A 15095-nucleotide genomic window follows, 5' to 3' on the forward strand; every position below is an offset into this window, starting at 1 on the left:
GTCTTTGCATGAATATAGCAGCAAAAAACAAATGGTTGATATTGACCTGACAAAAACAGAATTATTTGAAAGATGTTTAGGTGGCCACACATTTAAAATAATAATGAGTGCTTCAACAAATGCGTTTGGGCTATGGTGCCTAAACACCTATTTAATGGTAAAAAAATTGTTGAAATAACTTTTAAATTGGCAGCTTGTATATTCAACGAAGGTTTTGATCCAATACTGAAAATAATGCACGTTTTGGAGATAAAACTTGGCCCTATCGCAGTCAATTACGCTAGTAACCGCTGCAACACGCGCGTGCACTTAGCCATTGTTTGAGCGGAGAAACTTTGATAGAGACCAGGACACAACAAAAAAAGGCTAGAGTGGAAGAAAATGAGTATTTTGAAGAAGCAGAAGGCATACTGTATGGTGCAGGCATCGCAGAATAAGATAAAGTCAGACTTTTTAAAAATTTGTTAAAAGAAACTTTAAACGCGTTTTTCTCGAAACAACGTTTTTTCGGTTAGCGGGCATGATATCTCTGAAACTACTCAACCGATCCTTCTGAAATTTTAACCACATACTCTAAACATGAATAGCTATCTCGCATGCTATAACCAAGTCAGAATATTAATTTTTACTATATTTTTTTTATTACAAAAAACTGCGAAAAAAATCAACGATTTTTTTCTTTTTCGAAAAATGGCCGTCATTTTGTTCTGTTTTCATACAAATTGATAGTTTTAGCATACCCGATTGCCATTGTCATACTGAATTTAAAACCGTTTAATTTTTTTGTTTTAGATCACCCGTTCTCAAATTTCGATGCTCGCCAACAGCATACCTACTTTTGACGGGTTCACGTTTGTCAGCCATTTTGGATGTCAAAAAACGTTAAAAACAATAAAAAAAAATTTTTTTCTTGTACTTCTATAGTGTATTTATCATACCCAACAACTTTCATATGTATATGTATCCTACAAAGCCTAAAAAAATCGTGAAAATAGCCTTTTTTTTCGACGTATAAACCAGAATGATCCCTTAAGACCATCTCAGTTAACATTGAGGTTAGGATAATTAATTGATTAAATGATTAATAAATATCATAAAATGATATTTAATAATCATTTAAGTGATAGTTTAAAGTTAATCAATTAATCATAATTTAAATTTATTCAGATCAATTTCAATTAAAAATTAAGTAATTTGAAAAAATTGTGAAAACAAGTAAAGAATGGATCTTTTGAAATTACATAATATCAACGTTGATGATAATATTGATATTGACTCCGATAATGAAGACATAATTATACGTGCTCCAAAACGCTATTTTCGAGATGTTCAAGATCCTTTTGATTTTTATTCAGATGTTGAATTTAAAAAGCGATACAGATTTGACAAAAACAGTATTATGTTTGGAATATTACCACTAATAGAACCGAATTTATAGAAGCTATATTAGAAAATCAGAAGCTTTTATATATATATATATTAATTATTAATTATATTATTATTATATTATTATTTTTTATATATTTTTTTTTTATTTGAATTGAAATATAATTTTTTTTTATTGAACGTAACTTTTAATGATTTGCAATTGTGTATTTAAATGATAAATTTATAAAATAATGTCGGAATACAATTATGAAAAAAAAATAAAACATTGGAAAAATATTTTTGTATTTTATTATCTGTGATTTTGGTATTATAATATATTAATTATATCTTATTTTCTTATTCAATAATAACATTTATTGCCATTTGCATATAAACTAAACTAACAATTGCACTTTTTTGTGCTTATACAAAAAATTATACAAACATCGAAAAAAAGTATTTCCTTGAGATATTAAAAAAATTTTCAAATGTAGTTGAAAATAAAAAAAATTGATTCAGCTACGTTCAGCGAGAAAGAAGAAGCTTGGCATTTAATTCTATGTTATAATTATGTTTCATATCAAGTTAATTATCATTTTGAAGAAAAGCAACAGCTACTTTAAGCAATTAACTCTTTCGCTACGAGCGTTGCCTATAGACGATATCCGTGCGATGTCCTGTGTGTACGAGCGTCGCCTATAGACGACGTCAGCCACCTGACTTCAGATCGGCAGTTTTTTTTACGCATACTGCACATCGATTGCACTTGTCTCATTCTCTGGTAAGCGCGATGTGCACATTTTTCGGCGTAGTGCTCCGTTCAGTGCAGCTACTCCGGCGGCACAGTGGCCCGTTCAACGGCGTCACTCCGACGGAGAACACTTCCGTAGCGAAAGGGTTAAGGATGCCGAAATTGATCCTGATGTTGCTATCATTGCTCCGAATTTGATGAAAACCGCACCAACTTTTTTTTTCATCTAATGTGTTGGAAGAAGAAGTTGAAGTTGAACTGTAATTAAAATATCCTATTAATATCCTATTAATTAATTAAAATATCCTTACAATTAATGAATTAATTAATGTCCTCTACCATCTACAAATCGTTATTTGAATCCTTATTATGCTCTTTTCGTAACTTTAACTCAGCCAATTCAGCCGCTGCTTTGGCTGCTCGAATTTCTAACTTAAATTTGCGTCTCATACGACTGATGGTTAAATCATGCATTTCTTGTTCATTTTTAAATTTTAAAGAAAATAATTGTTTTTTATGATGAATAATTCGATGCAGTCGGTACAATCGTAAGTTGTTTTCTTCTGAATTTATATTTTCATTACGAAATTTTTTGCTTGATTTTGAAGCTGCAACAATTTAAAAATAGTTTTCAATCACTGTTTCTTTAAAGTTATCATTTAATAATAAATGAAATTACTGACTTTCTCTTAATGGTCTCTTAATTCCACGGGACGTTGATGGCTCAGAAGAATTCTCTTCTGTTTGTACATCTTCTAAGCTATCATTATTATTATTCAACAATTCTTCTAAACGTTCCGTTTTATTTATGGAATCACGTGTAACTTCAAATTCAATGCTTTTTAGAATCAACTTATAGAAAGTTTGAAATACATCTCAGTATTATAATAAATCATATAAACATATCATTTTTAAATACATAGATGTATTTATTCTAATTTACTTGGTATCGTTCTCAATATATGAAAAAAAATTCAACTATTTTCTCACAGATAATACTTTTAATATTACAGATAGTGCTTACCTTCAACTTCTTCTTCCAACATGTTAGACGAAAACAAAGTTGGTGCTGTTTTCATCACATTCGGAGCAATGATAGCAGCATCAGGATCAATTTCGGCATCCATAACGGCTGGACCTCCTCCGGTTGAAAGTCACTGTTGTTTTTCTCTAGTTAAAGCATTCCTTTGCATCAATTTTAAATTGGACCAAAGTTTTTTAAGTTGTGTAATAGACCTCTGAAATATTTTCAAAATGATAATTAATTTGATATGCAACATAATTATAACATAGAACTTTACCTTCTCTGAAATAATACTTGACGAATTATATTCATCAAGAATTAACTGCCAAGCTTTTTCTTTCTCGTTTAAGGGTAACCAGGTACCAAGCTGTAACCGAAGGAGCAAGAACAAACGACATATCAAAAAATTAGCTGAACTGAAATTCTCTCTCGAAAACGTTGCTAGCTCCTATACTAATAGGAAGAACTGTATAGGTATATTCTGTCTCATTCTCTCGCAGGTTCAATCCTATATGTTTGTTCTCTTTCTCTTTTTCCCTACTAAATCGTCCTTTTCTTCCTTCACTACAGTGGCAACTATTTATTCACAACCGATACAAAAGAGTTACATGTTTGCACCTGTTACTGTCCTTCAAAGTAATCACCAGCGTTGTGTAGAACCCGTTGCCAGCGATGTGGAAGGCGTAGTATACCGTTAGCAGAGCCTGTTCTGTTGATGGTGCGAATGGAGCGGTCTACTGCCTGTCAAATCTCTGGAACCAAAACTGAAACGCCAATCTAATGAATGGCGTCATTATGGGTCGCCGCGAAAGTTGAAAGTGCGTCAGAGCCCCAGTATGGTGAAAGTTATGGTGATTCCACCATTTCCATTTTGTGGCATTCGCTTCAGAACTGTTCCAGAGATTTGACAGGCAGTAGACCGCTCCATTAGCACCATAAACAGAATAGGCTCTGCTAACGGGTTCTACACAACACTGGTGACTACTTTGAAGGACAGTAACAGATGCAAACATGTAACTCTTTTGTATCGGTTGTGAATAAATAGTTGCCACTATTTAAGTTCCAACCTACGTATTTAGAATATTATTAGTAAATTGATGGACTTTCACACCTTTTACTTCAAAAAGGAAAGTTAGAAGATGAGCGGAGCTTTCGTAGTAGATATTAATTTTTATTCCTTTCCTTTTTATTCCTTTTATCCAAGTCACTAAGAGAAACTAATTAATGTGTGATAAACTATTATAAAATTCTCTTTAAAAAATATCTCTTAGTTGTCGTTGATTATTTCAAAGAAGAGAAGAATTACAGGTATAACAGCAATAACAGGTATAACCGCAAGTTTGTGCATATTTAATTAAAAGAAAGTCGGTAGATTATGGGGGAGGGGTTGGGGTAAGGGTCAGCGTCAGAATAGTGCCGATACGTTTTTATATGTGCGAATGAAATTAATATGATGTAACATTTATTAAAGTAAAATGTATATCCCTTCGTAAAAGACATCCCAGTGAACACAAGACCTTCATATGATGTCATACGTATGTCATAAAGTCATCTTCAAATTTTTGAAGTGAGAAGTGACTTTATTTATGACCTCAATATTAAGTCATATGTTCTGACATAAAAATGACGAAATAATTCCATCATATTCTTACAGCAAAAAACGAAAGGCTGAAATGTTTTTTTTTTTAACTTTGTATTTTGAGACTATAAATTAAGTATATAATATTGTAAAACTGTTTAAATGCATTAATTTAATTTACAAACAAAAATAAATTAAAAAATTTTTTAATTAAATAAAAAAAATAGGAAACAAACTCAGCTTACTCTGGGACTAGCGGAGATAATCGCAGATTTAGACAAAGTTTTTTTCTAGAAAAAAAAAATGAAAAATGGCGAACTTCTAGAGAATAACGGTTTTTTTCTACAAATTTCCTACAAAAATTTGTATTGTTCACTTTTAAATAGTCATTTATTGTCGAGTTATAAAACTCATAAGCAAAAATGAGATTTGTCTAGAAATCATCAAATTTCAATCTTCAATATCATTCAAATGGTGAGGTTTACAAAAAAAGTATAAGATACCTTTTTTGTAGAGCATTAAATTTTTTACAAAATTTGTAATGAACATTTTTCTGTACAATCAATAAATAATGAGATATGAATTTTAATCTATTGAACAGAAAAAAAAACTGCGATGCGGAGGATCTTCCTATTAAAATTAAGAGCGCATATTGGGTGAGAATTCTTTTAAGGTGTCTAGGAACCCAATTTTTTTGACCCGCCCTAATGGGTATTAAAAAAAACGGTGACGGTAAGTCACCTTATAAGTATATATTTTCAGTGCATTAAATAAATATGTCTAATGGCTATTGTACCACCGGTGGTACACGTGACACGGAACGTGTTAATTATAATTTATATTATTGTTAATTATATATGGATTAGTAATATAATAAAAATTATCACAAGTTCGCATGGCTCAGTGAGGCAAATCACCATCCAGTAGTAATGTCCATCCAGTAATCGTATGTTCCCGAGTTCAAATCCCGGGGGTGAAAAAAAAAATTATACGTCATATACTAGTAAGAAATTCGGCAACAACTAGACATATATGTATGACATTATTGCTTTTTTGTTCTTTTGTTTCGTCAGGTCAACTTAACGTCATATTTATTACGTAAAAGTCTTACGTCAATAAGTGTGAAATAATGAGTCACATGGGACTCATATCTGACTTATATCTTACGTAAATCATGACATCGCGCAAAATCATTTTGACGTAATTGTGTTCACTGGGATCTAGTTGATGTATTCTCTTTTATTCGTAGAACTCACGTGTGTACAGAGGTATGCAAGTAATTTTTGTTCATATGACACACGAAGTATATTAGAAAATAAAAGAATTCAGAAGATAGAAAGAAAAAGTAAATGTAGTTCCTACAAAAATGTAATATATTATAATATTTTAAATATATATTTAAATTTAATATCTGAAAGTTATGTTTATAAATTGATCAATTATATAATTTGTTATTTTAATTACATTTCTAATTATATAATAGTATTATAATAAAATGAAATTGTTCATTATTTCAATTTGAATGAAAAATTCAAATTCATTATATTTAAAAAATAATATAATAATATTATATTGATATAATTATTTATTATATTAATTCTAATAATTATTTATTATATTATTAATGTATATAATATATTAAAAAAAAAAATAAAAAAATTACACTCGTATTACGTTTGAATAAAAAACAAACAAAAAAAATATACAAAAGTTAAAATTAAAATATGCTTTATCACAGTTATATTATTCATTAATAAATTATATAATTTTTGTATACCTCATAGCTAGAGATAGTAAATACTATTATATGTACTATTTGTTATTTTCAAAGTTATCTTCGTTCATTTCATTGATTGCAATACAGTGAAATAAGACATTGACGTTCGTACTACCTTTGAATAGAAACAAAAAAATACTGGAAAGTTGAAATTTGTTGTTGATATCTTGTATAAGTATCTCGTAGTCTTACCGAACTGAACGTTTCTATTGAGATAGTAATCATACTTCCTGCTGTTATTTCGCACGGTTTTGAGGATCGCATCATTATTAAGACGAGTACTTTTTTGCAACGAGTTGAAGTATTGTACCAACATGCTTGAACCCTATAATTATTTAATAAGAATAAATATATACGTATACTTATTTTTTTTTTAAACAGTATTTAATATTTATAATTAGTTAAAGAAATAAGCAATTATTTTAATCATTTTTAAACAAGTTATTTTTCATACTAATGGTAATGTTTCCAAATTTTTATAAAAAGTAATATATGAGATCAATGTAATATCCGATATCAAATTGTAATCTGATGATTTAAACCTAATAACCCAATATTTTGTATTAATTAATTTTTAAATTTTTATACATTCAATAAAAATGTTACATAAGTTAATCACAAAATTGTTCTCCCAAGATTAATTGTAAGAATAAATTGTAATCAACTGAAAGTTTTTTTTATTTCATATTTATTTTGCAAATATTTAGAACACTTTTGTAAGACATATTTTTTTAATCAATTTTTAAGTGTCTTATAAAATATGATATGAATATTTATATATCTTTCAGATGAATTAATAGTAAACGACATGTAATACATGTTTATTAAATACTTTTATAAAATCATCATCACAAACGTGTTTTTATAATATTTGTCTATAATTTTTGTTTATAATTCAACAAACTGATTTTAACTCACACACTGTTGTAAGGTAAATCACTATAATCCATTAAAAGTTGTGCTTGCCAGCATTGCCATAATAGTTGAACAATTATAGATACAAAGAGAGCACCAAATCTCACAGCTTTGATTAGTTCATTAGAATGTATTAATACCTACAAAAATTAGTTATAAATAAATAATATGTATATAGGTTTTGCACTTTAAATTCATATTATTGCAAATTAAATTCGCTCTGTTTGAAAATCTTTTTCATCCTTTTTCTTTCCTATTTGACTTGTAATTTAATGAAATTAAAGTACAAAACGTATGTTTTAAAATAATAATTTTTGTTTCATTTATTTAGTTGATATTATTGTCTATTACCTGTGTACCAGAAACGGCTAAAATTAACACGTGAAGTCCTAAGGTGAATAAAAACATTGACGAAAATGATTCATCTATGAGCTCGGAAAATCTATAAATATAAATTACCAATTGTATTTGAACGAGACAAATGATGTAATATTAATACTAACTCTATAACTTTAATGTGTTTTCGTAGACAATCTAAAGCCGTCCAATAATTTTTGTCATCAACCTTGTCAACGTTTAAACTGATTTCTAAATTTTCATCTTCTCCAATATGTTCCAATTTGTACCTGAAAGAATTTGTTTTATTGTATTACTAACTGTTAATTATTAACAAAAAAAAAGATTCATATTTTCTACTCTATCAGACATTTGCAAGTACTTGATATTTCTGACTATAATTATAATAATCGATTTACAATTGGTCAAAAAATTGAATATATTTATTGTAATGATTTATTTTATAATATACGTAGGTTGGAATTTAAATAGTGGCAACTATTTATTCACAACCGATACAAAAGATATACATGTTTGCACCTGTTACTATCTTTCAAAGTAGTCACCAGCGTTGTGTAGAACCCGTTAGCAGAGCCTATTCTGTTTATGGTGCTAATGGAGCGGTCTACTGCCTGTCAAATCTCTGGAACAGTTCTGAAGCGAATGCCACAAAATGGAAATAGTGGAATCACCATAACTTTCACCATACTGGGACTCTGACGCACTTTCAACTTTCGCGGCGACCCATGATGACGCCATTCATTAGATTGGCGTTTTAGGCCCCATTCAAAAAGGGGCCCGACGTTGTTGTGTACCTTTGATCCCAGTGTTCCGTTATGAGTTCCAAACGCTCTAGAACGTGTTAGAAAATATTCTATACGATCCATGCCACACGTTGCGTAATACGCAACAACAGTAACAGGTACAAACATGCAACTCTTCTGTATCGGTTGCGAATAAATAGTTGCCACTATTTAAGTTCCAACTACGTAAATATTTTTAATATACATAAACAGGTAATTTAATCAAGATGGTTGTGCAACTTTTGAAATATAAATACTCGTTAAATATAAAATATATCAAAATTATGATTAAAAATTAAATAATATTTAAAAACGAATATATGTTATTTTTATAGAGTTCTTTATACAGTTTTTTTTTTTAAGAATTTGTATGATAATATTCACGTTTAATCATTTTATATCATAAAAACAAGATCTAAAATTCTTACCCTATTACGGCAAATATTCCACAGGCGTGTTGAATGAACGATATGTATATTAAATTTATAGAAGATGAAATGAGCATATGAGACATTATAGATATGTAAGAGTGAATAAGTATCTCGTAATAATGTTTTTCAAAATCTAGATTGCCATAACGCAAATGATACGGAAGAGTTTCCAATATATTTGTTGTATTATTCAAACTTGAGCTCAGCATTGTAATTATTGGTTGCAAAATAAACATGAAACCAGTGAAAAACATGTAAACTGTAAAACAATGAAAAATAGGTTAAATTCAATCTTTTATTATTATTATTATTATTATTATTATTATTATTATTATTATTATTATTATTATTATTATTATAAATGAAAATTTAAAATAATAATTTAAAATGATAATTTGAAAATGAAAATTTTCAAATTAAATTGAAAAATATTAAAGTGATCTTGATTGAACAAAAAAATTGTTTGTGTGTGCTGTTAATTAAAAAAACAAAAATGGTAAAAAGATGCAAATTTTTTGATATTATTGAATAAGTGTAAAATATTGTTAGTAGAAAAGTATTTCTTACTCGTAAAAAAAAAAATAAAAATATAACAATAAAATAAATAAAATACTTATTTGTATATAACCAAAAAATGTGATCTACTTTAAAATAGTTTTACAGTATTTCTGCACGTGCTGTCTCAGATAATAATAATTGTTATCAAATTTAGATTATGTCATACTTAAGTAAAGAATGGCCAATTTTCTTCCTTGTAAAGTATACGATTTTAATAATTCAATTTCCACTTTTGAAGATAAATATTGCCAATCTTCAAAAATTGTCTCGATACATTTCTTCAACTGTAGAAATATATTTAACGTGACGATCATTCGAAGAATTGAATTTATTAAATATATATAGGGGGAGTTTACGTAATGCTAGATAGGGATCCTGTAGGAGGGATGCGCCTTTCATATTCAGTTCATGTGCCATTGGCTGAAAATTTTGGGGGACCGCTTGAATTTATAATAATTTTTTCGTGTAACCTATTCTATTTTAATATAAATTTTTAATTATCATTAAATATAGTTCATTTTTTTCTGTATTTGATGCAATTCATTATTTCATAATTATTTCAATGTTTGAATCATTCGCGCGCAAAATCGAGTTCCGGTCCCCCAACAATGTACATGGCGCATCCCTCCTATAGGATCCCTAATGCTGGACAACTCTCAGCATCGCGGACACTCATATATCTCAAAAAATAATAATGTGAACTATTCAAAAATAGTGGAAGCGGGGCGTAATGGTACAGTGTCATACGATCCGGTTTATCAATGACGTTCAAGACAATGTCAGGTGCGGTCGATTTCTGTTTTTGGCAGAAAAACACTGGTCGCGTAAGATTCAGGTAAATGTTACATGCTGTAAATGTACAATGTATAAAACATTTCTGTGTTTAAGTCTCTATGATATTTGTTAATTTATAAAGGGTCCCGTCATTATTCGTTGTATATGAATTTTTTTGTTGATTTTCAAAACAGATTTGGTATATATCACGTAATGTCGGTATTATACTGTTGGTATTTTTGTTAATTTATGTTGATTTTATATTTTGTTGACTTCACTAATTAATAAATAAAGTTACATTTTTCCCAATAGTTTTTATTTTATTTCCAAAAAACTTTACGTGTCCGTCATTAGGCGACTTCTCCCTATATACTTGGTCGTCCCATAAATAACTTTGTTTTTTCTAACTTGAAATAAATACACAATATTTTTTATTAGACGCTTGCTCTCGTTGCTGGCGATATGACCCTTTCAATTGTTCGACAAGAAATGGCAAATGGCTCAGTGGCTTTTCCCATCTTTTGGTCTTTTCTAGTTTATACAAAAGGTATGAATTGACCAGGGAACTACTTTAAGGGTTTATTCTGGTTCTTACGCCGAAAAAAAGGCTATTTTTACGATTTTTTTTTAGGCTTTTTAGGATACATATACATATGAAAGTTGTTGGGTATGATAAATACACTCTAGACGTACGAGAAAATTTTTTTTTTTTAATTGTTTTTAACATATTTTGACATTCAAAATGGCTGACAAACGTGAACCCTTCAAAAGTAGTTATGCTGTTGGCGGGCATCGAAATTTGAGAACGAGTGATCTAAAACAAAAAAATTAAATGGTTTTAAATTCATTATGACAATGGCTATCGGATATGCTAAAACTATTAATTTTTATGAAAACAAAACAAAATGACGGCCATTTTTCGAAAAAGAAAAAAATCGTTGATTTTTTTTCGCAGTTTTTTGTATAAAAAAAATAGTACAAATTAATATTTTGACTTAGTTGTAGCATGCGAGATAGCCATTCATGTGTAGAGTATGTGGTTAAAATTTCAGAAGGATCGGTTGAGTAGTTTCGGAGATATCATGCCCGCCAATCGAAAAAACGTTGTTTCGAGAAAAACACGTTTAAAGTTTCTTTTAACAAATTTTTAAAAAGTCTGACTTTACCTTATTCTGCAAAGCCTGCACCATACAGTATGCCTTCTGCTTCTTCAAAATACTCATTTTCTTTCACTCTAGCTTTTTTTTGTTGTGTCCTGGCCTCTATCAAAGCTTCTCCGCTCAAACAATTAACTGAGCGCACGCGCGTGTTGTCGCGGTTACTAGCGTAATTGACTGCGATAGAGCCAAGTTTTATCCCCAAAACGTGCATTATTTTCAGTATTGGATCAAAACTTTCGTTGAATATACAAGCTGCCAATTTACAAGCTATTTCAACAATTTTTTTTACCATTAAATAGGTGTTTAGGCGCTATAGCCCAAACGCATTTGTAGAAGCACTCATTATTATTTTAAATGTGTGGCCACCTAAACATCTTTCAAATAATTCTGTTTTTGTCAGGTCAATATCAACCATTTGTTTTTTGCTGCTATATTCATGCAGAGACATTTCCACTTACACCATCGCAGATGGTTTGTCTCCTCTATCTGTAATATCTCTATGTGTTTGGGTCGCAAAATAATATACTTAGACTGCTCGGATCGTTCTAAAATTTTTGTATGATAATTCTACATATGTCTACTTTCGAAAAATGCAAAAAAAATTGATTTTTTCAAAATGATAAACCAGAATGAACCCTTAAATCACTCGGGCGCTGTTCGAGTTTACATTTGAAAACGGCCGGGCGCCGCTCGAGTGCAATGGTTTAAAAAAGACTATGGCCTAAAGAAACGTACTGTAACAGAGCTCTGGCATGACTTCAACCGAGAACATAAAAACTTAATCGATAAGCCTGCATATTTGTACAAGCAGAGTAAAATAAGTTCATAATAGCTCAACGATAAAGAAACTTATGGGACGACTTAATAATATTTATTAATAAACTAGGGGTGCCCCGGCCACGCGTTGCTGTGGCTAATAAATATACAGATAGATCTGAATCTACGCACATAACATTTGTCTTCTTTTTCTCTTTTTTCTTAATATCCTTTTAAAGGAAAAATAATTATGGTGGGTCACCCTTATCACTCAGGGGTATAAGAAATATAAGAAAAACTAGTCTCATACCTACCGAATATACACAAAAAATTTCATATAAATCGGTCAAGTCGTTTTGGAGAATAAGAATAACAAACACTGTGACAGGGGAATTTTATAGAGATAAAGATATAAAATGATATACCTTTTCAGAATTAAATAAAAGTCCTAAAAATTCTGCTCCACAAAAAAATGATATCATAATATTTGGAATACAATCGATAGCTTCTTCCATGTCATCTCGAACTTCTATCAATTTTGATAACTAGATTAAAAACAAGATTGGTAATATTATTTAGAAAAAAAATGATAAATTTTATTTTAAATTATAGATTATGAAAAATCTATCATAGTAGAATAAAAAACAAGAATAAAAGTAAAAAGAGTATAAGAGAGGGGAAGGAGAGACAAGGTTGGGAGTGAAAGAGATAGAAGCGGGGTTGTAAGACGAGGGGAGGGGGAAAGGAGGAAAGGAGAAGTGAAGGAGAGAGTAGTGTTAAGATAGGTTAAAGATAGAATTGTAAAAGGAGTGTAACCCTTCGGGGAATCAGTTAAATGTATCTATTTATCTATCTGTCTATTTATGCTCCCTTAGAATGGTGTCTTCTTAAAATAATAAAATGAATTAATATTAAAAATATTAACTAAATCAAACAATTTTTAATTCTTTTTAATATTAGAAAATAAATAAAAGTTTTTTTATCTATCATATTACAATAGTGTTTACACTAACTATATATGCAAGCAACTATTTTATAATTCCATCTAATTTTGCAATTTATTAATAATATCAATTTTTTAAGAGTTTCATTACAATATAACCACCACTGTTATATACAATAAATAAGATTGTACCAATATGAATGCCAGTAATTAAAAAATAATTTTAATCCTTGTTAGAATATTCTAAACAAAGTTGAAATTATTGACATGGAAGCTTAAATATAAAATGATTACTATATTATAATATAAGAATGTGTATACAAATAAGTATAATACCTGTCCAAAGAGAACACCTTCAGTTAAGAATAATGTCATCACGTAACAGAAACATTTAACGAGTAACGTTTGATATGGCCATAGTCCACATATACGCATAAAGAATCTTAAAACTTTATAATATTCTTTATAATTGTCTTCGTGATAGAATTCCTGTGACATTATGTTCTTCTTCCTTCTACGAGTATTACAATATTAAATGTCTTTTACTTTGATCTACTTCTATCTTTCAACTATAATAAAATAGTCTTCTTTAAGTGAGTAAAAAAGGGTTCGTTGCAGTTAGGGTTAAAAGAGAATTGTAATTGTAACGTGTCTTCTACGTCTATTAAAACTTCCTCTCGTTATAAATAATTAAGTATTCGGTAGTGTTACGTTACAGAACAGAACTTACGTAATGATTTACCTACTATAGATTTTATTGGACTTGCGCGTTTTACTTCGATAAATTTGATGTGATAAAATTTCTCATTTGATACAAGTGTCAGTAATATTTTTTATTAAAATATACGCAAGTGATGATGTGTTCGATTTTTTATTTTTTAATAATTAAGAATAGGAATAATTTTAATTAATATATTATTCCGAAGAAAACATAACATAATATATTAATTAATTGTTTATATTTATTTGTTAATGATTAACTGTGTTAACCTTTGCTTACCACACCTCCCTGTGTACACACACGCTTACCATATTTGGATCCTTTGGAAACAGACCACTTTTTCAACAACTGCCAAAAGTATACTAAGGGCTCTAACGTTACGCAAAACGGTCTGAAGAGTGGTTAAACTCTTCAACTATTGAGAAATGGTTTAGTAGACCGGCTATCATTTGCTTTAAGTACTTAAAATTCAGTTGCAAAAAAGGTCTAGGTGCTTTGGACCCAGTGTGGTAAGCAAAGGTTAAATATCTTTTTAATTATTTTTTTTAATGATATTTGTGAAAATTACTAAATGTTACTTACTTATATATTTAAATTTATTTTTAGTTTTATTTTTTTTCTTTACATTATTTCGTAAATTATTATTTGTTGCATCCTATATGCTTTTGGGATTTAAAATAATATGTTTATAAAAAATTAGTTTATATAGAACAGTTATGATAAAAATTTTATTTAGAATTGATCAATAATAAATAATTCATCTTTAAGTGGCTAAAGGGTTGCCCTAAGGGTTAAGAGATACTTATAATAGACTTATAATTGTAACGTATCAGTCTATTTAACCTAATTTCACTATAAATAATTAATTATAGATATTGTTACATTAGAGAATAGAATCTATGTAATGATTTATGAATTTTTAATTTATAATTGTAATTTTGTTTTTTTTTTAGAAATAATAATGTGGTTTATAATAGGAATATTGCGAAATTTGTCATCGATTTATATTTGAACTAGAGATGCCCCGCCACGCGTTGCTGTGGCTCACAATCAGTCCGATACACACGTCTTTAAGTCAACGAATTACCTTACACCGCCATTTGTTAGAATCTTATCGAACTAACAGAGATAATCACGACTCTTTGTTAATAAAAAAATAATTCGCAATAAAATAATATTGCAATTATAAATTGAGATAT

The 15095-nt window shown here is 29.1% G+C and overlaps 2 protein-coding genes across 3 annotated transcripts in view; both read right to left on the reverse strand.

Moving 5' to 3' along the window:
• Positions 1-1823: 1823 nt before the first annotated feature.
• Positions 1824-15095, reverse strand: part of LOC107072913 (uncharacterized) — a 31637-nt gene continuing 18365 nt past the window's right edge. For both annotated transcript variants that reach the window (XM_089178025.1, XM_089178024.1), the window contains 5 exons: positions 3421-3510; positions 3144-3357; positions 2803-2943; positions 2459-2727; positions 1824-2377 (listed from right to left, as the gene is read on the reverse strand). In XM_089178025.1, coding sequence (XP_089034151.1) covers positions 2462-2727; positions 2803-2943; positions 3144-3246 — 510 coding nt within the window. In that variant the 5' untranslated portion in view covers positions 3247-3357; positions 3421-3510 and the 3' untranslated portion in view covers positions 1824-2377; positions 2459-2461. The remainder of the gene's footprint in view (positions 2378-2458; positions 2728-2802; positions 2944-3143; positions 3358-3420; positions 3511-15095) is intronic.
• On the reverse strand, positions 6564-13818 carry LOC149030752 (4-vinylanisole receptor-like). The gene is made up of 9 exons (XM_089178282.1): positions 13512-13818; positions 12631-12777; positions 9709-9904; positions 8982-9243; positions 7918-8040; positions 7766-7856; positions 7418-7554; positions 6692-6824; positions 6564-6614 (listed from the first exon to the last, which is right to left on the reverse strand). The coding sequence occupies exons 1-9, from the start codon at positions 13671-13673 to the stop codon at positions 6564-6566; spliced, it is 1302 nt and encodes a 433-aa protein (XP_089034408.1). The 5' UTR covers positions 13674-13818.

The sequence above is a fragment of the Polistes dominula genome, unplaced genomic scaffold (assembly GCF_049000335.1).
Source record: "Polistes dominula isolate Pdom_NZ unplaced genomic scaffold, Pdom_raw_medaka contig_77, whole genome shotgun sequence".
In the NCBI taxonomy this organism is placed as follows: domain Eukaryota; kingdom Metazoa; phylum Arthropoda; class Insecta; order Hymenoptera; family Vespidae; genus Polistes; species Polistes dominula.

Bases quoted from the DNA above. Each gene is read 5' to 3' on its own strand.
- LOC149030752 (XM_089178282.1), bottom strand. From the start codon at position 13,673: ATGTCACAGGAATTCTATCACGAAGACAATTATAAAGAATATTATAAA. The intron at 9,244-9,708 runs GTATGACATAAT...ATTGTTTTACAG, and splicing joins ATTGGCCATTCTTTACTTAA to TTTACATGTTTTTCACTGGT. The intron at 7,555-7,765 runs GTAATAGACAAT...TAATTTTTGTAG, and splicing joins TAGCCGTTTCTGGTACACAG to GTATTAATACATTCTAATGA.